Source organism: Brachionichthys hirsutus, unplaced genomic scaffold (assembly GCF_040956055.1).
Source record: "Brachionichthys hirsutus isolate HB-005 unplaced genomic scaffold, CSIRO-AGI_Bhir_v1 contig_882, whole genome shotgun sequence".
In the NCBI taxonomy this organism is placed as follows: domain Eukaryota; kingdom Metazoa; phylum Chordata; class Actinopteri; order Lophiiformes; family Brachionichthyidae; genus Brachionichthys; species Brachionichthys hirsutus.
In genome coordinates this window covers 122,388-149,093 of record NW_027180337.1, presented here as the reverse complement: position 1 = coordinate 149,093, position 26,706 = coordinate 122,388, and the positions used below count along the sequence as shown (strand labels likewise).

The following is a 26,706-nucleotide window of genomic DNA, read 5'->3' as shown; positions in this document are numbered from 1 at the left end:
TGCAATCATTGTACAATCCTACAAGTCCAGTAGACTTTTTTCAGATATCAACGACATAATCCTTACATATTTTCAGTGTTTAGTTCAAAGCACACCCGAATTTGTAATCTTAGTGTAAAAGGTTATGACCAATAACTGCAGCTGTTTCAAACTGGTTTCACAGGTCAGCTGGCCGACTCGCACTTTTCTCTTTAGCCGAGCGGAGCCTCGGAAGACAGGGAGGCAGAGGTGAGGAAAAGCACGCGAGATCTCCACCTGGAGCACACACGCACGCCACGAGGAGCCAGTGTGTGGTTATGATTGTGTTCGTGTGCCCTGAAAGGCCTTCTGCCTCTTTAGTCCAATAGTTGCAGTCACTATAGATTATGCAGACGGGTGTTTGATCTAGATGCATAGATTAAGATGTTTAACATTTCAAACACAGACTTATCCTGTCCTCAAATAGACTCAGTAGTGAACAGTGAAGCTGCTTTGGATTTCATGCACAGCTTTCACGGTCAGTATGTGGACGTGGAAAAAGAGTCAATCTGAAAAGACATCTGATCTGTTTATTCACATTATCTTCAACACGTATGTACAGGGATGAAAACAAAATCTTTCCATAAGAGACAATAGTCAATATGCAAACGGTTAAAATATGAAAGGGCGCATATATCGAGCGAGAAGACACGGCTGCAGCAGGAGGCATGAAGATTCTGCACCAGAACTAGAAAAGATTTTCAGATATCTCTAGCAGGTCTGTCTTTATTATACCAGTCGTGCTTATTCTCCTCAACTGTTTCGCACAAGCAGCAATAAAAACAAAGAATCGGGCCTTCTTGAGTGTAAGATCTGCGTACATCAGAATTTGATTTGGATTTTCACCAAACGTGAACTTTGCAGAAATGCAGAATCAATCCCAGAGAACAGAAATGTCTTTTAGATTAGTCCTGCGGGAACAGAAGACATTGGTTTGCTGTTTCTTACTATTTTTCCATCAGTTCTTTGCACCTTTTTAACACATAAAATGGATGTAGGATGATGCAAATCTTCCATCCTCATTCAAATCCTTGCTTCGAAGGCTCCTTAAAAACAAGCATCTTCTCTCCTCTCACTGCTTCGCCTTCTTTAATATGGTTCCTACTGCCGAGATGACGGTGGTCTTGGTGCCGCTGGCAGTCGTCGTCACGGAGACAACAGCAGGCAGGGTAGCAGTGGTGGTGATGATGGAGGGCTGGGCCAGGGTCACAGGGATCGCAGAGTCCCACTTGCTTTTTCTCTTCTGGGCATCTGCTGGAGAAGACAAAGATGGGAGGGGCGATTAATGCATGTGCAGACACTACGGCTGATTTTTAGGAGGCATGTGTGCATCATTTGTGACATTACAAACAGTTTGGAAGTCAATCTTGGTACTACATTCAGCATACACAAGTGTGATGTGGAAACCGGAAGCCTTTGGTGGCGGAGGCGTCTTGTTTCCAAACCAATCATTCCATTTCACAAGTCTGAGTGGGGATTGTTTGGACAAATTCAGGCATGAAAATAAAGAGGCTCTGAGCAGCCGGGGGGGGGGGCGCTCACCTGTGGCGGTGCTGCTGCTGCTGCTGCTAGTGGTGGAGGCGGCTGTGCTGGCGGCGATGGCGCCCTTCTTAGTCCCCGTGACGAACTCGATCTGTGAAGCACAAAGTCCATCAAAGCACTGATTCTAACTGTGACAAGTATAATCTACAACTAAAACCTTCTTACTCTTGTTTGTTTTCATCTCCATGAGGACTTGCTCAAGGTCACACTCAAAGTTTCTGTCGAGTGACAAAAGCAGAGCATTCATTTCCTGCTTCCTTCTCACATCAGAATCTCTCCCCTCTTCCGTTAACCCGGCCACGACCTGCATGCCAGTGACCGCTTCCCCAATGGGAGAGAAATACAGCAGCCGCTCTAGTGTGCGTGTGGGTGTGTGTGTGTGTGTGTGTGGGTGTGTTCATTCAGGGCCGGTTCTTAATGGAGCTGAAGCTGCAGGAATCATTCTGCTGACGGATCTGTGGACAATCACCGTTCAGTCCCAGCACTGAAAGGCTGGACGATTGTTTATTAAATAAAATAAAAGGAAGTCTGTCCGGAGGAAGCACGCGCCCCCCCCCCCAGCAAACCAAAGGCGAAACACAACAGGCCACGGCCGAGGTGACCCGAGGTGACCCGCGGGCCCGGGCCCGGCCTGAGCTGCAGTTACGAGAACTAAACTTGGACGCGGGTTGGAAAGTAGAAATGAAGTACAGCTGGTGAAGACTTGGCCCCGATGATGAAGGTCTTTTTTTTTTTTATTCACCTTTGTTCGCTCCTTCTTGGCTTTCTCCAGTTTATCCATCTCCACCTTCTGGGCTTTGGCTGCGAGGACGACACGCATGCGTGAGCTCGGCTCGCACAGAGCTGTTGTGAATAAATAACGCTGCTCACCGAGCGCCTCGTAGTACGAGTCCTCGGACCAGCCGTGAGGATCAAACATATCTTTGGGGTAGTTCGTTCCCAGCTGATCGATGCCGCAGTACTGAATCAGCTTCTCGTAGATGCTAAAGGAGAAACGCAGTTCACTTCTGCTCGACAGGCGAGGTGTGGCCGCTGCTTCGGCTGAGCTGCATACCTCGGGTTTCGGAACTCTTTCTTTTTCTGGATGTGGCTGTTTGTGTCGAAATCCCCGTGGAGCTTCCTCTCATACAGCTTGTGGATCTTGTCCTGTTATGAAACAATCAAATCCATCAATGGCATCGGGTCGTCTTTCATCATCACAACATGAGCGCCTCTGCTCAGCGCCGGCTTCCTCCATCTTGTACCCGTATAACCCGTATTAATGGCGGCTCTGCTCGGGCTCGGGCCGCCATGAATGGGGCGATTGTGCATGAAGTCTCTGATGCCCCGAGGAGAAATCTGACATCGAGGTTCAACCGAGCCGCGTGAAGCTGGCATCAAGCTGAATCAGGGCCAACAGCAGCCGGGTGGAAGAAAGGAATGCTGCTCAAGATGCTCCGCTTTAACTTTGTGCTCCTAAAACACCCACTTGGAGTGTTTTCTAGCCCGACACCCTGCTGGGGGGGGGGGGGGGGGATCTGCTGTGTTTTAGGATTAAAACACAGCAGATACTCCCATCTTTGAGTGTTTGTTTAGTTTAAACACAAAACCTGCCCCACAAGGATTTATTTAACGTCTGGATCAAATTGTTCTCCGTATCCAGATGTGTTGAGTGCAGGTCCAACAAGCGAGCCCTTTGAAAGGTCTGTGAATGTTTCGTTTACATCTGTCGGGCCGCTTGCATTTCTCGCCTTTTCAAAGGCTACGGATTAGAATTCATCAAATATTAGCGTCTAAAGTGTGTTGGCGAGACGTGTACAATCAGAGCATTATTCTATTAAGCTCTCACAGTGTTCACCCCCCCCAGAGGGAGACGCCCCCAGAGGCCCCGTGGGAGCGATGCGGCTACCTGTAGTTGGCTCGAGCAGCGTCCCGGGGGCTCAGGGGGGATCCTGATCTCATCGGGCGACATGTTCCTCACCCTCTCTGAGAACAGGGCTGGGAGACAGACAGAAACACACGTGAGGTCTTGTCCTTGGACTGTCCCCCTCTGCCCGTCCCGCAGGTCTTCACACGTCATGTGAGAATCATTCGGAGCTCGCCGCTTGTCGGTTTGACCCTGAAACAAAGGCTCGCCGACGGGAGGACATGGCTGCTGAACGCCCGAGCGTCCCTCCTACGTGGTTTCGTGGGGCGGTGCGATACGAGGAGCAGCCGTCCCCGGCAGGGAGCGGCTGTTGTTGGGAGGCTCCCCTCCACTACCCCCTCCCCTCCCTATGGACCCATCCCTTGTTTTGCACGCCCTGATCCACTCTCTCTCTGCTTTCTCTGACTGCAGGCCAGACATTCCATGAGTTCACCCTGACAACACTCAGACAGTCGATCTCGCTGTGAATTCATGCCGATGCGGTGCGAGTCTGTTCTTTCCAACGTTCTGCACAGAATGTGGACGAGTAAGAACTTGACTGGACGCGGAAAGATCTTCCCCCCCCTGTTAGCCTCGCCTCGCCGTACACAAACAGCGTCCGACTTGTGCGGCGTTCAAACAGATTTGGGACGCATCGCCAGATGAACCGTTTTGATTTTCAGTCAATCCCGAGGTGGAGACGAGAAGAAACGGATTCAACGGCAATCCATCCCATAGTTGTGCGACAGTCTCCCCCCGTCTTTGCTGGAACCACAGATCCGTTCTGGCCCGTCACCGCCACCCTATTGCCTCATCGCTGATACAGCTGTGACTCACTCGCCACCCACCACAGAAGAAGAGGAGGGGGCGGGGGGGGGGGGGCATTAAGCATATAGAGAATGTATTGCCTGAAGCAAAGGATTTAATGCAGTTAGAGGAAGAGAGGCGGTTCTATGTGAGCCTCACATTAATACGCAGGAAAACGCCGTTACCGCCGACAACGAAAAACATGACGAGGCAAGTCAGAGGACTCGCGAGCTTCACGGGGCAGCTTGGGATTTATTTTAACCCTCTGATGGACGGTGGTTTATTGTAGCTACAGCAGGGTTGTGGTAGTTTCCTACTCCAGACCAGACAGCAGGAGATTCAGGTGATACTTTCCTCGCCCTAAACTCCTGCTAAACACCGAGAGAGAGACCGAAGCCTCAAAAGTAGGACCGGAAGTGTGAACCAATCACAGCCTGTGTGAGAAACATCCCGTTTATCAGCATGGTGGGAACATTCTCAGACAAAAGTAGCGCCGTCAGGAAGGACGTGGAGACACGACAGTTAACAGACAGAAGGAGGATTGTATATAACCCCCCCCCCCCCGGGGGGTCTTTCATGGACAGGCAGACAATGTCTGTCCCTTCAGTGCTCTGACAAAGAGCCATTTTCAGGCTGCTGATGGAAGCCGTACTGCCAGATGCACTTTGACATTTCCTGACAGAAGCTCCACTGCAGTTCTGTAAAGAGTCGGGCCTCAAGCCACGACTCACACACGCATCTGTAAAGAGTCGGGCCTCAAGCCACGACTCACACACACATCTGTCAAGAGTCGGGCCTCAAGCCACGACTCACACACGCATCTGTAAAGAGTTGGGCCTCAAGCCACGACTCACACACACATCTGTAAAGCGTCGGGCCTCAAGCCACGACACACACACATCTGTAAAGAGTCGGGCCTCAAGCCACGCCTCACACACGCATCTGTAAAGAGTCGGGCCTCAAGCCACGACTCACACACGCATCTGTCAAGAGTCGGGCCTCAAGCCACGACTCACACACGCATCTGTAAAGAGTCGGGCCTCAAGCCACGACTCACACACGCATCTGTCAAGAGTCGGGCTTCAAGCCACGACCCACACACGCATCTGTCAAGAGTCGGGCCTCAAGCCACGACTCACACACGCATCTGTCAAGAGTCGGGCTTCAAGCCACAACCCACACACGCATCTGTCAAGAGTCGGGCCTCAAGCCACGACTCACACACGCATCTGTCAAGAGTCGGGCTTCAAGCCACGACTCACACACGAATCTGTAAAGAGCCGGGCCTCAAGCCACGACTCACACACGCATCTGTAAAGAGTCGGGCCTCAAGCCACGACTCACACACGCATCTGTAAAGAGTCGGGCCTCAAGCCACGACTCACACACGCATCTGTAAAGAGTCGGGCCTCAAGCCACGACTCACACACGCATCTGTAAAGAGCCGGGCCTCAAGCCACGACTCACACACACATCTGTAAAGAGTCGGGCCTCAAGCCACGACTCACACACGCATCTGTAAAGAGTCGGGCCTCAAGCCACGACTCACACACGCATCTGTAAAGAGCCGGGCCTCAAGCCACGACTCACACACGCATCTGTAAAGAGTCGGGCCTCAAGCCACGACTCACACACGCATCTGTAAAGAGTCGGGCCTCAAGCCACGACTCACACACGCATCTGTCAAGAGTCGGGCCTCAAGCCACGACTCACACACGCATCTGTAAAGAGTCGGGCCTCAAGCCACGACTCACACACGCATCTGTAAAGAGTCGGGCCTCAAGCCACGACTCACACACGCATCTGTAAAGAGTCGGGCCTCAAGCCACGACTCACACACGCATCTGTAAAGAGCCGGGCCTCAAGCCACGACTCACACACGCATCTGTAAAGAGTCGGGCCTCAAGCCACGACTCACACACACATCTGTAAAGAGTCGGGCCTCAAGCCACGACTCACACACACATCTGTAAAGAGCCGGGCCTCAAGCCACGACTCACACACACATCTGTAAAGAGTCGGGCCTCAAGCCACGACTCACACACACATCTGTCAAGAGTCGGGCCTCAAGCCACGACTCACACACACATCTGTCAAGAGTCGGGCCTTAAGCCACGACACACACACATCTGTAAAGAGTCGGGCCTCAAGCCACGACTCACACACACATCTGTAAAGAGTCGGGCCTTAAGCCACGACTCACACACACATCTGTAAAGTCGGGCCTCAAGCCACGCCTCACACACACATCTGTAAAGAGTCGGGCCTCAAGCCACGACTCACACACACATCTGTAAAGAGTCGGGCCTCAAGTCACGACTCACACACACATCTGTAAAGAGTCGGGCCTCAAGCCACGACTCACACACACATCTGTAAAGAGTCGGGCCTCAAGCCACGCCTCACACACACATCTGTAAAGAGTCGGGCCTCAAGCCACGACTCACACACGAATCTGTAAAGAGTCGGGCCTCAAGCCACGACTCACACACATCTGTAAAGAGTCGGGCCTCAAGCCACGACTCACACACGAATCTGTAAAGAGTCGGGCCTCAAGCCACGACTCACACACATCTGTAAAGAGTCGGGCCTCAAGTCACGACTCACACACACATCTGTAAAGAGCCGGGCCTCAAGCCACGACTCACACACACATCTGTAAAGACCCGAGCAGCGTCTGCCCCCGGCTCCAGGCCCGTTTACAAACACCCGGGGAAACCATCGGCGTCTCAAGTGACTGGTTTAGCAGACCGATGTGAGAAATGCCGCACCCCGTAACTCATATCCTGTTGCTCTGATCTGATGTTCAATTTGCACACCTGGGCAGGTTAGTCATCACTCACTCACCACAACCAACTCCCACAATCCATCTGTCAATCAGCAGACACACACACACACACACACACACACACACAGGGCTGAGTGATTCACACATTAAGTGCAGCAACACCCGATTAACACAGATAAAAGTGAGTCTGATACTGCCCCTGTGTGATTCAAATTAGGCTCATAATATATATAGAGAGAGAGAGAGCCACATGATTAGAAAACTAACTACTGGTAAATAAAACTAGTTAAGTAACTAATATCCCGACTGAGCTACATGATGACCATCAGCACGCTTTGATTCCTTTGATTTGTGAAGATGGTTCACAAACTGAACCATCAATCATGATTCACAGCCTTCTCGTTTTCATCCATGTCTGTCCAGCACCATGTATAAAGGGATTACTTTAAAGCTAATACGTGTATTTGGATGAAATACTTGCTGCCTTTACATATTTACAGACAGAGATTCATCAGAGTGCAAGGACAATCTAAACCAGGGAGCTCATGGTGGACGACTGTCTAATAACTTTAATGTCTTCACATCCTTGGACAATAAAATGCTTTCTGTTGGACAATGGGTTTGGGGGATTATATATGGGACTTATTGATCGGAGCCTCTAGTCCTATCCTTGTAGAGATCAACTTTAGTGGACGTGTACTCACCAACAAGCTCATTGGGGTCCTTCCTTTCAGCTTCTGAGATCTGCACAGACACAAGAGGGAGGAAAGGGGTGGAGGAGATAGAAAGAGAGAGAGCGATGGGACGTTTGGGTCTCTAGATGGGAGAATGTAATCATTAATACTAGCAGGACCGGTGGTGGACAGTATTAAACCTCGTTTCCAGCTCCGACGCGGGTAATTACCCTCGCCGAAGGGGAGGCGAGGGTATTGCAATTGGGTGCGTTTGTTTGTTTGTCTGTCTGTCTGTTCGTTTGTCTGTCCGAGGGCATAACGCACAAACTAGTAACCCAATCGACTTGACATTTTTACACAAGCAAGGTTCTGTCCGTGGCTCGGTCCTCCCTGAGAATGGCGTTGATCCGGATCTGGATCCAGACTCTAGAATTATTTTTACAACTGGAATCGTGCCTGTGCTGTAAACTGCCACTTTAAGAGGGAGGGACACGAATGGCATGATGGGAAAAAGAGTCCAGAAGGAGTCTTGTAGTACATTCCGGAGCAGCAAGCTAGAGCAGGTTTGGCCCCTCTGATCCGGAAGCCCTGTTTACTGTCTCACAAGATCCAATAGTCTTTTGGAGGCGGGGTCTGCAATCTCTGATTGTCGTTTTCTAGTTACAGGCTGGAGGGCCGAGAAAGACGTGGAGCTGGAAAACAAAGCTCGCATTCCATCTGAGCCTTCAAACTACAAATCAAGCTCTGCCCTGAATAAAGGCTGACGGGAGCAGGAACCAGAACAGTAAATCTGTGCACTTTCCAACGAATGCTTGGAATCAGCAGGAGGACCGAGTCAGTACAGCCTCTAAAGTATGGCCCTGTGGTCGTAACACAGGTTCAGCACAAAGGAACAGTGTCGTTATTCACAAGCACCCCATCACCGACCAGCAACCGCACAGCCACCGCAAGGGATTTGTCCTGAAGGTGGTCGAAGTACAGGAAGGAGGAGGAGGAGGAGGAGGAAGAGGAGGAGAGGGACAGAAAAATGGGGGCACAGCAGAGAATGCTGGCAGAAATCCAAACTAACCAAGGAAATGATTAACTGAACATCACCTGCTGTTTCAGAACCAATTCAAATGACTTCACAGATCCGCTTCCAATAGACCTCACAGGAAGGTCAGGGGTCACGGCGCACTATAACGCCGGAGCCGGAAGGATTCTGAAGTGAAAGTCTTTTCAAATGTAGCTGAAGTTCCCTTTGTGTTCAACACGACAACAGATCAGGTGCTAAACATCATCGAGCTTCCTGCAAACTGCCGAATGGCAGAGACGATACAAACAATAAACTAAAATCATGATTTGGGTTTTTTGGGGTGATTTAAAAGTCTACCCTTTTCCAACTAAACAAACCCCGGCTCCGACTCAGGTACCGAAAACAGATGTTGGGTTTTAATTGAACAATTTGAAGGTGAACGCTGCAAATGCCCCCCCCCTCACAAACATGGAACTCTATTCAAGTAACAAAAGGTATGCTTTTCTGATTCTCCATTCTTTAACGCATGATGCACGGTTCTTGTAAAGATCCTTTTGGAAGTGAAGCGAAGCGGTAAGTGATCTTCTGGCTTCCTGTGACGCTGCTCAGCAAACTGCATGTCTAGTCCTGCATGATATTTCACATGGTCGTCAGTTTGGAACAGAATGGTATTAAAAAGATACATCATTTTCTACAAGCCTGGCCATGTTAGAAGCTGCAGCTGAGTGGAAGGAGTGTTCGTCAGATATGTGGATCTACACCGTCCACATGGAGATCTGGATCATCATCAAAAGGTTCTAGATTGTTCTTGGTGTGTTTACACACCAACCATGAAGAGTGAAAGTGAATCAGAGTAAACGTGTACACAACTTCTGGTTAGATGCTAAGCGCCATTCCTCTACCTTGTACTTGTGCAACGACAATCAAATTGAACCCAACCTAACTTTAGAAAGCATCCCATTGATCCTGAAATTAAACACCAAACATTAAAATCTAAACCCTCAAGGTTTGTAATCTGACCTCTGTCGCCACACAACTCCTGAGGGCGGAATAAAAACCCAGTAAACATAATAATTGAACATAAGCTTACGTAACAAACAACATGACTTTGCAGGAAAGGTTTCTCTGCCGTGGAACTAGAAACCACAATTACACAAACATTCCCACGAGAATAAAGCCTTCAGGATTTATCCATCACAAGACAAAAGACAAAATCTTATCAGACTATGATCAATCACAAACAGGCTGAAAACAAAGTCTCCCACAGAACATGCGCCGTTTGGTTTGTGACTCACTCTCACTTCACTTCGCTGACCGATGCCGAACAGTGCAGGGTGGGGTGGGGTTAGTGCAGTGTGCCCTGAAACGCCACTGCCGAACAGTGCAGGGTGGGGTGGGGTTAGTGCAGTGCGCCCTGAAACGCCACACTGTTCACTGCTAATGGCTCACATTAAGATGCTTCAGTCAAGCCAGCCTGAAGCATTCCTGAAACACTGACCTGGCCGGGCCAGGGCCTCGTTGTTACGCACACACAAACCCACAGCGCCATCTAGTGAGCACGCTCCTTCATAGCACGTAGCAGCCGCTTCAAAAGCGGCCATCCCTTTCGGTTAGTCCAGTGCTTCTCAATTATTTTCTGTCGCGCCCCCCCTAGGAAGAAAAAAACATTTCGCGCCCCCCACCCCCCCCCCCCCCGAAAAAAAACCACTCTTGTATCCTTATTAACATACAAAGAAATATGAAAAAGAAAGAAATATAGATCAACTTACAACAAAGAATAACTTTATTACCATTTTTTTAGTCTGCAACAGAAAATAAGGAAGTCAAGTCTTTCTTCTTCTCCCACCGTAGATTGTTTACAACCGCTCTTCTTCTGCTAATCCTCCCTGCGCGCACTCTGACAATCAGGGCGCCACTGCCAACTACTGGATTGGATGTGCAATTACACTTTACTCTCGTAAGGCAAAAAAACATTTTCTCCGCGGCCACAGGCGCCCCCCCTGACATCGCACCCCCCACCATTTGAGAACCACTGGGTTAGTCACAAAAGAAAAGAGAAGTAAAAGCGTGATCCGCCTCCATATCAGCGCCGTCCCACACCAGGTGGGTGTTGAAATACCTCAACATCTGCGTCCCTCCCCTCGTCAGACTCGTCCATTTCCTAGAAAAACAAAAATGCAGAACGTTAACACCCTAAGAATCCGAATGGACCGAGCAGACGAATACCAGCACCGAGCCAAGGACAGCAGAACCGCTCAACGATGCAAGTCCTGGATTGGATGAACCAATATGACACCTCAACAGCTCACCAAATAAAATAACCAAGATTACATCTTATTCGTAATAGGATTAGGACAGCCCTCATAGAAATGACTAGAATTCAGTGGAGCGTCAGAGCATCATATTCAACGCTTTATCAAAGCCTCACAGAAACAAAAGCGAGTGAAAACCAACCGAGCAGGCAGTCGAGACGAAGACACCAAAAGTCATAAATCAGACACCAACCGAGTTGCTCTCTCTGCTGTCTTCATCTTCGGACACCTTGTCACTCGGACCTTCAGTTCGGTGCAGGACGTCATCGCCATAACTGTACACCAGACCTCCATGCTCCTCTGGAGACAGGGAAGAGACAGAGGGACACGGGGATGAAGAGACACAGGGATGAAGAGACAGAGGAACACAGGGAAGAAGAGACAGAGGGACACAGGGAAGAAGAGACAGAGGGACACAGGGATGAAGAGACAGAGGGCCACAGGGAAGAAGAGACAGAGGGACACAGGGATGAAGAGACAGAGGGACACGGGGATGAAGAGACACAGGGAGGAAGAGACAGAGGAACACAGGGAAGAAGAGACAGAGGGACACAGGTATGAAAAGACAGAGGGACACAGGTATGAAGAGACAGAGGGACACGGGGATGAAGAGACAGAGGAACACAGGGATGAAGAGACAGAGGGACACAGGACGTTTAAGTCAACCGTTTAAGACATTTAAAGCGTCTCGTTCTGAGCAGAAAGGCATCACGGCAATGAGAAAACAACACTAAGACATAAAATAGTCGATACGATTATAGCCATCAACATTTTAATATTTAGAAAGTGCTGGAAGCAGAAAGATTGCCAGTTTAATCGCATCAAAAAGGTGAAAAGTTCGTCTGAAATAACTCCTAAATCGCACATTGACTTATTTCACAAAGAGGTATTAGTTATCCTGGACATATTCCTCGCGCCGCGCTAGGTAAGCTAATGCTAATGTTAGCTAACCCACGAAGACACGGACTGATATTCTAACTACAGACGCTTTGGCGGCACAGACAGCCAAACAATCACTAAGTCTGTTATCTTCTACCTGTTTCGTCTATTTCGGGGTCGGAGTCGGGCTCCGAATCGTCTCCATAGTCTGCCAGAGAGGACAGAAGAACACTCTTTTTAGCGCTCGACATTGCCGTGTGCGTCGCATAAACGAACGGTCGCGACATAATGACGTCACTGAAAGCGTTCTACGTGAAACCAGCGAGCTCCTCCCGCCTTTGGGAAATGTAGTCCACTAAATGTATGCAGTGAAGTCCTGCGGTGGTTTTGTGAGTGACAGCAATTTCTAATGCTATTATTATTATTATAAGTAAATTAACACGTTTTGAGAGCACCAATATTTTTCATTTCATAATAAATACCACTTCTATACTTCTGCTGCATCTTTTCAAAAATAATGAGACATTTAAAAACACAACAACACATGGATTTAATGATTTTAGGTTGCAAAACATTTATATGCAATAACTGCTTGTAAGTTTTGTTTCAACAGGAGTGATACAGAATAATTCTGCATTACTGTGTGAATAGTGAGATAATTACACAACACACACAAATACAGTCATTCCCACGTTATATGTACCCGGATTGCGTGCAACATCACAGACTATATCACCCCGCGCTTCTTTTGCTTTTTTCCTGTGCCACAGCAGCATCCAAACATCAAGGCGAAGACAACCAGGGACAGAGTCGTCAGCACAAAAAGTCCAATGACAGCGAGACCGCCCGCAACCCACGGCTCTCCATGCAGTCGATATAAGGCCCAGTCCACCCAGTCCTCGGGAGACCCGGGTGATTTCTGCTGCTGTGGAACACTGGATAGGGAGACATGATCAAAGAGAAGCTCAACATCAATGGAAAACAGCAGAGATTACCGGTATGTTAGAGGACCAATGGTTGCTACTGAAGCTTTACAAAACACTCTACTGAAGGTGAAAAGTCTAAAACAGCTCTAAAACAACCCAAATATTACACAGTTTTATCAGCATGCGCCATAGAAATGTACTGATATTTTCAATTGGCATTCTGCTGTTCGGAAGCTCACCTCTCCATGGCCGTGTCCCAATAAACAGTTCTCTCCCAGCTCGGTGACTCCCACCAGTGTGTGGACATACAATACGTGAGAACAAAAGCCTTCAGCTACTGTTTAAATTCACCCACAGCTGTAGAGCTCTATGAGTAGAGCACAAACATGACCAGTCTGCATGTAACTTCAGCGGATCCAAGTTTTCCGTGTGACACTTTCAGTTGCTCAATATGGGAGGGACAATGTAAAAGTAGCCGGACCTGGTTAATGTTTACTATAAATACTGACAGGTAGAGGGGAAGGAGACCTGGCGATAAGCTATGCAAACAAGAGCGCAGAATTAGTGTTAGCATGCATCAAATCTCACTGTGATTCAATGAAAATGCAGCTATTGCAACAAAGCCAGGCAATATTTGGACGGGGACAATAGCAGCTTGGACACTTAAATGTCCAAGCTGCTATTGTCCCCATAAATGTAATCCTAAAAAAGAAACAAGAAATATTAGGTATATTGACCGCAATGTTAACTTAAAATTCAAAGTGATCCAGAATCCAGGATGTCTTCTGGATCATCAGCGAAATGTAATCAACTGTTCCTGGTGCAATTCCCAACATTTCCTGATAATGTCATCCAGATCCGTCCAGAACCTTTTGAGTTATCAGACAGACAAACCCTGAAGTTAGATTTACTCCCTTCTGCTACTGTTTTTAAACATTTGGTGATAAATCTCTGGTCCACAAATTGTAATGGTTTTCAGCTGTTCTCTTTCTTTCTTGTCTTTCATATCTTGTCTTGTTGTAAACTTGTCGTCATTGTAAATGAGGGAAACCTCAATGCCCTTCGAGTATAAATAAAAGTTTGAAATGAAATGAATGAATGAAACAAGTACCAACATCGGCGATTTCATAATCCCCGCCCCTTCGGAGGTAAAAACATTTTTATTTCATTCTTTTTGATGGTTCATACAGTGAATAAAGTATTGCCAAAATCACATAATCTTATATGTTACTGTATGTCATGTAAGGCAGGGGTCCCCAAGCAGTGGGCCGTGGCCCGGTACCGGTCTGTGAGGCATTTGCTACCGGTCCGCACAGAAACAATAAATAATTTATATAATTTCTGTTCTATTGATTATTAGAGTCTGAAAGTGTTTTATTTTGAAAAACGACCAGATTTTCTCCGACGTTGCTGTGAATCTTTACGTGTCAAGATGCTTGTCTTGATCAAGTGATATGTTAGTACAAAAAGATTATCCCTTAAACAAGTGAAAATGAGTAAAAAAAACAAACAAACGTATTTTAGAGCTTCTTTGCAAGAGGAGCCGACGACCTCCAAGAAAAGAAAGCTTCTTTTAAGAGACAAAACAGGAGTCGGACTTAAAAGACTGGTTTATCAGCAGGTGACTCATGCACCAAGTCCGCTCTGCATGTGGAACGAGCATTAAAAATGTTTCAGCACATAGAGACCAATAACCCTGGATTAAAAGGAATTTATGAAAGAAAGAAACATGAACATGAAGGACAGAAGCGATTATTGAGACCACAACTTCAACAAATGTGTGTTAGGTTAGTAGATATTGGTGTAATAATCATTTAATAGTTATTACAAGTGCATACTATAAGGTTTAGTGGTTACATTTACATTTAACCCCCCCGTCTGGGAAAAAGTTACCCGGCATGAATAAGGCCTGTGGCAGGAGAAATGTTGGGGACCCCTGATTGACACTTAAACGTTTCTGCTCCTAACGTGGAACGAGTTGGAATGTCTTGACATTTCCCATTCTGTCATTCACAATCCCGTTGACTGTCATTACCAAGCGAATGTGTAATAACTGCGTCACTGACCTTCAAAAACAAATCAGCTTTCTTACTTTGTCTTTTCATCAATCGCTCAACTGTAAGTCTTTTGTCGTTCAAAGTCGCTGCCACACAGCGTTTCATTGTGGAGCTCAGTGACGAATCTTCACGATGGTCGGTCGTTCGGCTGATTTACACGGATTCCAGCGACATGCCGCTCCGGAGGAGTAAAATGAAGGCGATGCGATGATGTGGGAGATTAGGGAGAAGTGTCCAGGTTGTTTTTCCTGACTGGGTCCAGCTTGCCGTCTGCTTCAGTCAGGCTGTAGAGGCTGCACTCTGGAGCCCTGGTACTTCAGCTTTCCGCAGCAGCAGCAGTGAATGCAGGCCAGCGCAACCATGAAGAAAAACGTGGCTGAAACGGGAGAGAAGACAGGGTGAACGTCAGCGGAAGCTGGACGGAGCAGCGTTTGAAGGAGCGTTTCAAGTCTTTTTCTGTGTAATCTGAAAGGTTTGACCCACAGCTGCGTTTATCCTCCTTCAGCTCATTGATTCGGCGTCATAGCACGCTATACTTTACTGTTCTGGTGCTTTCACCAGGCCACAGCAGTAAACAAAGACTTATTGAACTGTAACTTTAGGACGGAGTACCGCTACTGAGGAAATATATAAATAAGAGTTTGAAAATAAAGTCACGATATTACAAGGAAAAAGTGCCACTCAAGGAAACGTAATGTTACGAGTGTTCACTGCTAATATTATGAAATAAAGTTTTCATTTTATACTTTAGAGGGGGCATATGAAGGTCATAGATCAGATCTGTTAAAGATCAAGTAACTCACCAACAAACAGGACGAGCACGAAAAACGCTCCCAGCTCCAAAGGGGTGGCGTGTGGGAGACCCTGCAGTTTGGTCCACACCTTCTGAAGGATCTCCAGCACCTCCTCCTTCACCGCCATGCCGACGTTCAGTTGCACGTCTCCCGAGGAAATGGCACCAAAAGGAAACAGCTCTACACCTAAAAAAATAAATAAAGACAAACGAACAACGACACAAGATGAATCCATTCGTGAAGGAAGGAGCGCTCCTATCTGGGCTTGCTCTGAAAGTAGACATGAAGATATTTTGATCTCCAGCTCCACCCTCCATTACGTTTTACTCCCACCCTGCAATTATCCCGAGGGAGCATGCATGTCCTTCATTCCTAAGTACACACTTATTATATATCAGCACCCCTAATTATCCGTCCGATTGACATCCTGTCCCAGTGGGTGCGTGAAGCTGCTCCATGTGTCTCCTCTGCAGGCAGTCGGTACGTTGGACGAGGTACCCGGGCACTGCCCAGCGTGTAAGGCTCAAACAGGAAGGACTATTTCAGGCCTGGCATTTCAAGACTGTCATCATCACAGCAGCAGCTGCGAGTGGGTGAGATCCCACACATGATGGGAAACAGGCAGCAGCGGGGACGCAGGGCTGTGAAGCTGCACCAGGACACTGGGTGACATGTGATAGACGCAGGAACTCCGGTGCCTTTAATGTGCAGAATCTTTCATTTGTATATAGATTATGTATCTACTATATTTTCTGTTGTTACTGTATCATCTTGCATGGAAATAATAGACTTTAAATGATGTGGCAGTGCCGCACAGAAGAGGCCAAACCTCTGCTGTGTTCCAACGTTCCACTTTAATTCAATAAAGCCTGACCCTAAAAGAAGCGCCTGGCCCTGCAACCATCATTTATAGTCAACGGATTTGGAGCGTCATTTAAATCCAGCGGATTCTGATCTTTTTTTGGGGATAAAATTCCATACAAGGTGGCGCAGCGGTAAGCGGTGTTGCCTCACAGCAGGAAGGTCACAGGTTCAAATCTGAATATCCATTAAAGGATGTGATGGATGCATGGATGGATGATGGATGTGCATACATGCCACTAGACGTGGATGTTTTCTCGTACTGTTGCACGTCACCCCTCGTACTGAATTGATTATAGATATCGCTGCCGTCCAGATGAGTATTCTGTGTTTACAGAAGCACGTCTGTTCTGGAAGCTGGTAATAAAAGCACCTGCTGGAGTTAGCCTGACCTCTGCCCTTGACCTCTGCTCGTCTTTGTCCTTCCAACGCGTTACTGGCTGACAGGGACATGCTCAAATCAAATCTGAACCCTGACCGTGAAGACGATAACATCCTTCCATCGACTCTGGGAAGGGTTTGTGCTGCTGAAACGGGCTCCTGCAGAGGCTCCTCGGTTTACGTTCAGGAAGCCGCAGCTCCGTTTGCGTTGAGACATTCTGACATTCAACACGTGAAAAGTGCGTCTTACCCGTGTCGCGCTAACGACTGCCGCAGCGCAGCCAATCACAAACCAGTCACAGACCTCGTCTCCTTCTGCTGCTCCCCCTCCCCCTTTCCTTACGTCTCTCATTGCTGGTTCTTCAGTTTGTTTGCTGCTTTCAGGCTCCTCGCCTGATCATCCAGCCCGGACCGAGAGGCCGCCGCCGGATGCTCAGCGGTAACTTGACTCTTGAGGCCGAGCAGCAGACGTAACAGTTCCTCTTGCATATGTGTCCACTTTCACTGAGACTCCTAACTCCTGTTCTCAGGGAGTCTGTGTTCCTCCTCCTCCTTTAGCCCTCCCTTCTCCTTCCCTCCAACCCCTTCACAAGTTCACTGCTGTTTTCCCTGCCTCTCCATCTGAACCCATTCACTCTGAAGACCAGCTGTGCCAGGGCCTCCTTTTGTTTCCCGTCACCCTGGAGATGCGTCTCCTTCTCTCAGGAGCTAGGCATTGTGTGATTATAAATGTTCCCACCAGCTGACTCCTGCATTTCTCGTGAGCATTTACTGATGATGCTTTTGCATTGATAAACCCACTGGAGGCTGAATTCCCACGTTTGATTGGCCACATGTGACCACATTGTGGTGAAAAATTGTGTTTTTGTACAGATTTTTTTTTTTTTACCGAACCAGAGGTAGTTACAGAAAGATAAACCAAAGACGTAGCCGTCCTTAATGCTGGATAATGCCATTTAAAGTGGTAAAAGAGATAAAGAGATCATGTTTTTAGCAAGCAGATTAACGTTACGTCAAAGATGCGTTCTAATTTAAGAGGTTTTAACCACAAGCTAGTTAAATTATAACATTATATAGCTGGTCCTCAGCAAGATGCTGCACCTTTACTCATCTAGCAAGCATGGATTAATGATAGCAGGCTGGATTGTGTTTATAGAATCATGTGTTTATTTGTGTTTAAAGGAGGGTGAGTCGTCATCAACAGCACGATTCAAATGAAGCCTGATATCAAAGTCATTTTAGTGTGTTTGGCTGCATCTTAAAGAAGAAGAAGAAGAAGAGGCTGCTCTCAATATTCATGCCTGTTTTCAGTCAAGAGTCTTTTTTCACTGCTGAAAAATGTTTGTTCTCCAGTTTGTTGCAGCGAGAGCTGGGCAGCATGTGTGTTTGTGTGTTTGTGTGTTTGTGTGTCTGTGTGTCTGTGTGTCTGTGTGTCTGTGTGTCTGTGTGTCTGTGTGTTTGCGTGTCTGTGTGTCTGTGTGTCTGTGTGTTTGTGTGTTTGTGTGTCTGTGTGTGTGTGTTTGTGTGTTTGTGTGTCTGTGTGTGTGTGTGTGTGTGTGTTTGTGTGTCTGTGTGTCTGTGTGTCTGTGTGTTTGTGTGCTCGGCCATCTGAATGATTCCTCTGCTGCACAATAAATAACAGCAACAGCTGGCATCGATGGGAGCGCTGTTCCAGTTCGTGCGTGTCGAGTTCTTCAGCCACAGTTCCCAGAATTGATTACCTGGTTTGTGAACTCTGTTCTAAAAGACATTTTGGATTTGGACCCCCCTCTTCCTCCCTGTCGTACTTTTGAGTTCCCTCCATCAGTCTTGTGTCAGATAATAGTATGTAAGAAAATAATAATAATAGTAATAATAATAATAATCCTGTATATAAATAATAATAAATAAATAAATAATGGGCCTGTTGCAGTAATATGAGCTTATCTGTAGGATGTGTGCATTATTATCATTATTAGGGTTAGGATTCTCAGGTTATTTACACAATCCCTTTAGTAGTTTATGTTGGAATGTAGAAAGAAGTCTTATCTCCCGATGTTCTAGAAAGAGATCTGTATTATGAGATCTTAAAACGGTTCCACTGCAAAATGTTTTTCCCAGTCAAATGTTGCGCTCAGAATAACCCCGTCTGCAGGCAAGCAAGTGCGCCCTCTAGTGGCGATAAAAAGCACACAAAACGCGTTTGCCCTCTGTCGCATTTAAAACTGAAAAATAACGACATGCAATTAAAACAAATCACTGGAATAGATCGGCCTACTTTTGACATAACGTTACGGCAATTGAGACACATTTCATAATACCACGTTAACGTTCACGAAGAATAAAACAGATACAAAATTGTGATTGTGCTTCTTCCGAGCTGCCCCTGAAGGCAGCGCGCCGCTGACGCACGGAGGGAGGGCGTGCTGTTGTTGCAACATCGCTGCCACGTTTGCCGGATCTTCTGCTGCTGCTGCAGCATCCGCGGGTCTGAGCACCGGGATGGGCCGGTGGGGGGGTGACAGAGCGGGGTGGGGGTGACCGGAGGAGACACGGAGGGGGAGACGCGGAGCTCCGAGAGTCTGGAAGGAGGGAGATCCGGTGCTGCGGAGACCCATTGTCGGACGGAGACCCATTGTTCGGACCGGGGGGCTCATTTCTCGGGTCACTCATGCTGAACTCAGGGGGGATGGAGGAATTCATCACCGAAGAGGAAGAACCCTGGTACGACCAGCAGGACCTGGAGCAGGGTAAGACCGGTCAGCTGCTGAATGCCCCCCCCCCGCGACACAAAGGGCCCCGTCATCTCAGAAAAGACAACAAGAATGCACTGAAAACACGCGGATAGTCGGGTTCAGATAGCGGGTACCCCCCCCCTTGTCTTCGTGTTGTCTACTAAACGGGTTGTGCTTCCTGTCATTTTCATGCTTTTATTTCCCACACCTGGGCCTCCTGTCGAAATAGTTTAGTGCCAAAACGCACAATCATTGGCTGTTAACGGTGGCAGGTCGACCTATCGCCGAACAGAGAGCGCTGCCGGCTGATTCCAGAACCGGCGTCCCTCCAGAAGCAAAGTCTGAGACTGAGAGAAAAGGAGAAGGAAAAAGAATCTGATCCCACATTCCTGGGAATCTCAGGGGTGACGTGCACCCAGCACCACGACGCTGTCTGCAGGAAAACACACACACACACACACACACACACACACTCTCGGTCCAGATGTGTTTCTGGAGCATGCAGGAAATGCATCTGTCATGATTATTTCCAGCCCTCTTGCTCTCATCCTGCGTGGATTGAGTTTTGGGTCTGTCTGGAGTCAGACGGGCCTTCATCACCTGAAGCTGTCAGCACAGAGGAGACGGATGTCTGGAGACAGATCTCTGGAGACGGAATCTAGAGATGGATCTCTAGAGATGGATCTCTGGAGAAGGATCTCTGGAGACGGATCTCTGGAGACGGATCTCTGGAGATGGAATCTAGAGACGGATCTCTGGAGACGGATCTCTGGAGACGGATGTCTGGAGACGGATGTCTGGAGACGGATGTCTGTTGGCTGACGGCGTGGACGAGCTCCTGTGCCGCTGTAGGCAGCCGGACGCTTAGCGTGCTGCTCACCTGTCTCACCTGTCACCTGAGAGGAGGACAGGTGAGACAGGTAGACATAACAAGCCCTGAGATAGTCACGAGTTCCTCCCGCACGGTGACACGTAGCTTATTTATTCAGTGTCTCACTCGTGATCAGAAGTTATGTGATTGTGCACCTTCATTTCGTGGTCTCTAAACCTCCATCGGCTGCGTTTGGGTCCTTTCAAGGTAAACTCGCATCCCGTAGGTAAATGGGAGAATCACCTGGAGTTGCGTTTTTGATTTCTAGCAGGTAAAGGTGTAATATTTGCTGCTGATCTGTCTGTCTGGTGCTGGGAAGGCAGCGGGCCGCGGGATTATCCGCGCGTTATGCTGCGTGGGACTTGGATTAACTGTGAAAGTGGTGAAAAAGAACCAGGACATTGAGTCAAAGTATTTGTTGGTCGCTTCTGCTCAGTGACGAATGACTTTCCTAATGTTTAAAGACAAGTATGAAAGCCATTTGATCTTTCAGTTTAATCCAACAACATGGAGACTGACCTCTGAGGTGCTGCAGTGAGATCTCAGTGATCACAGATTTCAGCGTTAGAACTCTGATCCTCTTTCTGTCTCGCTCTCAGTGGAGCGGAGTCTCTTCAGATTATCTCGGCACCAATCTGTGACCTTCATATTCAGCCAGCGGAGAGAAAAGGAGCCGCCGGGAGGAGGACTGGGACCCTGTCCTCCTTTTTTTTTTTTTCTTTCTTTTTTTTACCTTGTCTGCATTCGTGCTCCACAGTGACGGACATAACGTCAGTCACTGCTGGAGTTCTATGCAATTTTTATTCTTATAGTGATTGTGACCGTCACCTGCCCTCTTGGCAGCCTAGCCTATTCCTATTTTATTGATTTTATTACCTGCTTACCACCGTAGAGGGCTGTGCACACCGCAGTGAACATACAACATGAACAAACAAAAAGTGACAAAAACACAGTGTTCTGAGAAGAAAGTGCAATGGATTTATTTGTGCCCCTTAATTCTACCCCTTCCATCCAATCATCACCAAGAGTTGTCCCAATACGCCAGGTTCACATTCGTCTCTAGAGGAAAGTATGGATCATCAAGTTCTCAGATCTGAGGAAAAAGAGAGAGAGCATAGTGAGAGCCACAAGCACTGACCCAGCAACCTCCACTAACTCAGAGATCTGTGTGCGGGGTTGACTCTCTAAATGAGTTTTAATAGGTGCTGGAGTGGTGGATCTGGCATGCGTGAAACCTCCACCTAAGAACGGGGCAGCCATCCCAGACCCAACAATGGCAACATAAGCCCCCAGATCACCCCAAGCAGCTACAGCAACCCAAGAACGACCACCATGGCCCCACCAGAACCACACGCAGAAGAACCAGTCCAGGGCCCGGGGGCGACTTACACCAACACAGCCGACGAAACCTAGGCCAGCGCAGCGGCACGGGGCACAGCGGGCCGGCCTGGCGCCCCACCAGCACCCAACACCACGCCCCCCCCAACCACCCGCCCCCCTCCCAGCACCCTCCACCCATCCCACACACCCCCCCACAGTCCCCCAGCCCCCCCCACCACCGCCGACTGAGACGTGTCCCGTTTGATTTTTGTCCTATTCCAGAACAAAGTACCGGTTCTCCATTCATTGTGGCAGCAGATAATCGACATTGCATAGCTGCATTAGATCTTCATCCATCCCACATTTTATTCCTCATCTCCTCCCCCCCCCCTCTTCCTCTTTGGCAGTTGGTCTTCCTCTCTGTGCTCGTGGTGTACTTTTCATCTCTCTTTGACGTTTCTAGACCTCCATCTGGCAGCAGAGCTGGGAAAGACTCTCCTGGAGAGGAACAAGGAGCTGGAGGACTCCCTGCAGCAGATGTACCTCACTAATGAGGAGCAAGTGCAAGAGATCGAGGTAGGAATTATTCCTGCCAAAGGGCTTTATTGTTTCCTGCATCCGAAAGGTGAAGTGTTTGCCGCTGTCTGTTTGTTTATGCTAAAATGTGTTGGACCCACGGATCAGGGGAAGAGCTCATTTCAGCGCTTTGTGGCCACTGGAGTGTCGTTCTTTTACTATACATTGATTGATTAGGAGAATTTTTGAATTCCAATCCATCCATTTAACCTTTGGAAATTTAATGAAATACAATTAATCCTCTTAATAATAATAGCGCCGCCGACTATCAGAATTTTATATATGTTTTCCAAAAATCATCCATAATTTTTATTTGATTTATTAAATGACTGTAGCGAATTCTATTTTTATTGGGTCAAGCCACACAAAGTTCAGAAAGGAAAACCTCAAGAAGACAAAAAATTGGTTGATGAAGTTTTTTTAATAATTCATTTATTAATTTTTTTGTCTTAATCTGACAACCAAAATAAAAATCATCATCATCAATACTTTTTTTTTTAAGAAAGATGTTTGGAACTGAATAAACAATCAGTTCAGAGCAGTAATTATATATATAATAATATATTTCATTATGAAGACAGCCATGAGGGCGGCTGGACGTATTTCAGCGCACACGGACATCGGTGCTTTCTGTCCTGCAGTATCTGTCAAAGCAGCTGGACGTTCTGCGGGACATGAACGAGCAGCACGCCAAAGTGTACGAGCAGCTGGACGGGGCGGCCAGGGAGCTGGAGAACGCCAACCACGCCCTGGTGGGGGACAGCAAGGCCTCGCAGCACAAGATCGAGAGGTGAGCCTTTCAGTTTCCCGTTTTATCCCGTGCCTCGGTCCCTAAACGTCGGCGTCGCCTCTTGTGCCAGGCTAACGGGGACCATCGAGGCTTTGCAGAACCAGGTGGGGTCTCTCACGGAGCAGGTGGATCAGCTGCGCTGCGTGGAGCAGCTCCGCGTCCGCAGAGAGAAGAGGGAGCGGCGCAAGACCATCCACTCCTTCCCGTGTCTGAGGGAGCTTTGCACGGCGCCCGGGTACGCGTTTGCCTTCCGGCGCGGCGAGTTTAAAGCTCCGAACGACTTCCATCGTTTGCGTGTCGTGCTGACAGGTACGAGGATGAGTTCGTCGTGGGCCGGGCGGAGAGTTTCACCGTGGACCTGAATCCTCAGCCGGTCGAGGAGGAGAACCAGCATCTGAGGGAGGCCGTGTCGGCTCTCCGAGCGGCGGTACGGACTGAGCGGGCGCGGACGGAGGGCGTGGAGCAGGAGTGCAACCTCCTGATCGGCGAGTTCTCCAGGCTGCAGACCCGAGTGCAGGTAAGCTGCAGAGCGCAGCTTGTGCGACCGTGACGTCGCCGTGACAGTAGGTGCGTTTACATGGACAAAATGTCTTTATTCCGATCAGAGTTCAGAGTAAACTTGTGATCCGATGCGCCGTGTTTATGGACCCTAAAAATCCGATCCGATTAGGATTTGCGTGTTCATGCATCACACTTTTGATCGGAACAGAATATTCTGACATGCGCAGTTTGACCAAAAGCACCGGAAATGGTAGAAGAAGAAGCGTAGCGTAGCAACTTCCGCTGTAAACAAATCATCGCTCCGCGCTTTCCTGCGTGAAACGTCAGCGTTATTTCGCTCGTTTTCCCCGTTTTTGCGCTTTTAGTTTCCTACTTTAATGTCTCCGGAAACATGTTTGTCTCAGATATTGACCAGTTCTGTCTTCCGCCCGCCGTGCTTTTCGCTCGCTCTGCTTCAACTAGCTTCCGGCAATAGCAGTATCGCGTGTAGCTGACGTCACAGACATGCGCAGTAAGGACGACTTGTACCGATACATCGGAATAAGTGTTTTCATGCGCCCTGACCGGGTTACAAATCGGTATAAACCACCCCTCTCGATCGGGATAGAATTGTGACCGGATCAGGCTGGATTGGGTTAGACCAGACATGGGCAAACCACGGCCCGCGGGCCGTATACGGCCCGTTATGCTTTTCAATACGGCCCGCCGAACTTGTCCAATGACCAAAAAATTCAAAATCATAACTTTCATTTTGTCCCTGCAATACCCGTGTTTGACCATCGATGGCTTGTAGCGTATTGCTCTGCTTTTAGTTTCGTTTCCCCGATTGCTGGTGTCCCGTCCCCTGTCACAAGACCCTGAAACCGCACTGCAGGAGCTGCAGTTGGAACTGATCGATCTTCAGTCCGACTCCGCCTTGAAGGATAGGTTCAAGTCTCTTAACATGAATGACTTTTATGCCTCACTTAACGAAGCCCCGTTTCCAAACCTCCGGAGGACGGCACAGAAGGTGCTGGTGTTGTTTGGCTTGACCTACGTGCGTGAGCAGACGTTCAGCGTCATGATCAATAAAGCCCGTCATAGATCCAAGTTAACGGACCAACATCTCAGATCTATCCTGAGAATAGAACAGCAAAAATAACTCCAGACTTTGATGCACTGGCAAAAAAGGGAGACCAATGACACTGTTCCCACTGAAATTGGTGAGTTTGTATGTTCTGTTATGAAAGAAAATGCATCTGGAAAGTTTGAACGTGCGTCTTTTAATGAAGTGCGCATTTATGCACAGCAGTGGAACAACAATGAGTGCAGCAGGAATGATTGAGATTTAGTATTTCGTGTTTTGATATGTTTTGAATGTTGAAAGTGATAATCTTTTTTCAATAAATGTTGGTTTATTTAACTTTACGCCTTCAAGTGAAATGTATTAAAAAACAGATGCAATCACCAGGTTTGACAGATCACAGTGTCAGTGCTATTTTAATCTATTTACATTTCTCCTCACACCGTTGTGCCAAAATATGTGTAAATGCCGCACCTTGCATATTCATTAAGACAAACGTACTACCTGGATTAGGGCTATTTTGCACATTTGAAAGACGCAGTTCTTCGTACACACTGTTAGTAAATCTGGTTGTACATTTATCTGTGTGTGTTTACTGTGCCATGAGGTTTGCACACTACACGCAGTGTTTTAGTATATCTGGGCCAAACACTCATCCAAAAGCTCCTGGCCCGGCCCCTCTGTCAAAATTTCAAACCCAATGTGGCCCGCACGTCAAAAAGTTTGCCCACCCCTGGGTTAGACTATTCCGGTTAAGGTGTGTCCATGAAGCATTTTTATTCCGATCAGGATCTTAACCGGGTTAAATGTGTCCATGTAAACGCACCTATAGTGATTGTCTCTGCTCCGAGGACGCCGAGAGCTGCCAGGGGAGAGTGCGGGAGCTCGAAGTGGAGCTCCAGGAGCTGCAGCAGCTGCGCCGGGCCAGGACCTTCCTCCTGGGCGGCGAGGATGACGGCGTGACGCTGACACAGACCGTCCTCAACAGCACGCCGGAGACCGACACCTTCCTGGAGGCGGAGGCGGAGGCGGAGGCCGGTGGAGGCGGGGTCAGGGAGAAGGCCGAGGGTGGCGTTGGCGTCGGAGGGGAGACTCTCCCCGAATCCAGCCCCGTAAGGAAAAGCTGCAGTGACACGGCACTCAACGCCATCGTGGGCCGCGACGCGTCCGGGCGCAGGAGAGGCAGCTACGCTCTCCACGCCAACAGTGTCAGGAAGAGAGGCATGTCCATCCTGAGGGAGGTGGACGAGCAGTACCACGCCCTGCTGGAGAAGTATGAGGAGCTGCTCGGGAAGTGTCGGCGCCACGAGGAGAGCCTGTGTCACGCTGGCGTCCAGACTTCCAGACCCGTCTCTAGAGACCCGTCCCTGAAGGACTGCGCCACGGGCCACACCCCGGCACCTCCCCCGACCCCAACGCAGTCACCCTCCACCCCCGAGGCCATTGAAAGCGTCAGCAAGCAAGTGGAGGCCGTGGATAAGCGGCTGGGACAGAGCGCTCCGGAGTACAAGGCTCTGTTCAAGGAGATCTTCTCTCGGATCCAGAAGACCAAGATGGACATCAAAGCTACCAAAGCGGCTAAAGCTAGCAAGCCTGGTAAATCTGGGAAAGGTCATAAACCATGATGGTGCAGCGCCAGAAGAGAAAGGTCCCTGTATGCTTCCTTACAAAGGCTAAACCACAGGAACTACAGGCAACCAATTAGCCTAGCTTAGCATAAAGACAGGGAAATGGCTCTGGTGACGATGACGAGCTTTGTTTTTCGGGGTTATTAAGAAAAAGAAGCTGCTTTATTGTCATTATACGATTTGTACAATGAAATTACAAGGTCAGAATGGAGATGGAGAATTATTGGCTATAATCGATATTATTGTCGTCGAACTAGAGTCCAAAAACGACACTTGGAGGCCTTTGTAGTTCAGGTGATGAAGG

General features: G+C 48.4%; 2 protein-coding genes across 3 annotated transcripts; one reads left to right on the top strand and one right to left on the bottom strand.

Moving 5' to 3' along the window:
- Positions 1 to 540: 540 nt before the first annotated feature.
- On the bottom strand, positions 541 to 12,191 carry LOC137913634 (SAP30-binding protein-like). Of its 2 annotated transcripts, none has more exons than XM_068757275.1 (10): positions 12,078 to 12,191; positions 11,235 to 11,341; positions 10,849 to 10,890; positions 7,745 to 7,784; positions 3,449 to 3,537; positions 2,615 to 2,706; positions 2,431 to 2,543; positions 2,303 to 2,361; positions 1,561 to 1,651; positions 541 to 1,272 (listed from the first exon to the last, which is right to left on the bottom strand). In XM_068757275.1, exons 1-10 carry the CDS (start codon positions 12,169 to 12,171, stop codon positions 1,091 to 1,093), a joined length of 909 nt encoding a protein of 302 aa, XP_068613376.1. In that variant the 5' UTR covers positions 12,172 to 12,191; the 3' UTR covers positions 541 to 1,090. The 2 variants fall into 2 exon arrangements, with proteins under 2 accessions (XP_068613376.1, XP_068613377.1); XM_068757276.1 differs by having other exon boundaries at positions 541 to 1,269.
- A 7,398-nt stretch (positions 12,192 to 19,589) lies between these two features.
- LOC137913624 (cerebellar degeneration-related protein 2-like) lies at positions 19,590 to 26,399 on the top strand. The gene is made up of 6 exons (XM_068757265.1): positions 19,590 to 19,668; positions 22,308 to 22,420; positions 23,062 to 23,210; positions 23,281 to 23,445; positions 23,520 to 23,727; positions 25,626 to 26,399. The coding sequence occupies exons 1-6, from the start codon at positions 19,590 to 19,592 to the stop codon at positions 26,397 to 26,399; spliced, it is 1,488 nt and encodes a 495-aa protein (XP_068613366.1).
- Positions 26,400 to 26,706: the final 307 nt, after the last annotated feature.

Bases quoted from the DNA above. Each gene is read 5' to 3' on its own strand.
- LOC137913634 (XM_068757275.1), bottom strand. From the start codon at position 12,171: ATGTCGAGCGCTAAAAAGAGTGTTCTTCTGTCCTCTCTGGCAGACTAT. The intron at 10,891-11,234 runs GTTGGTGTCTGA...TTGTTTTTCTAG, and splicing joins ACAGCAGAGAGAGCAACTCG to GAAATGGACGAGTCTGACGA. The intron at 3,538-7,744 runs GTGAGTACACGT...TCTGTCTCCCAG, and splicing joins GGACCCCAATGAGCTTGTTG to CCCTGTTCTCAGAGAGGGTG.
- LOC137913624 (XM_068757265.1), top strand. From the start codon at position 19,590: ATGCTGAACTCAGGGGGGATGGAGGAATTCATCACCGAAGAGGAAGAA. The intron at 19,669-22,307 runs GTAAGACCGGTC...TGACGTTTCTAG, and splicing joins CCAGCAGGACCTGGAGCAGG to ACCTCCATCTGGCAGCAGAG. The intron at 23,211-23,280 runs GTGAGCCTTTCA...CTCTTGTGCCAG, and splicing joins TCGCAGCACAAGATCGAGAG to GCTAACGGGGACCATCGAGG.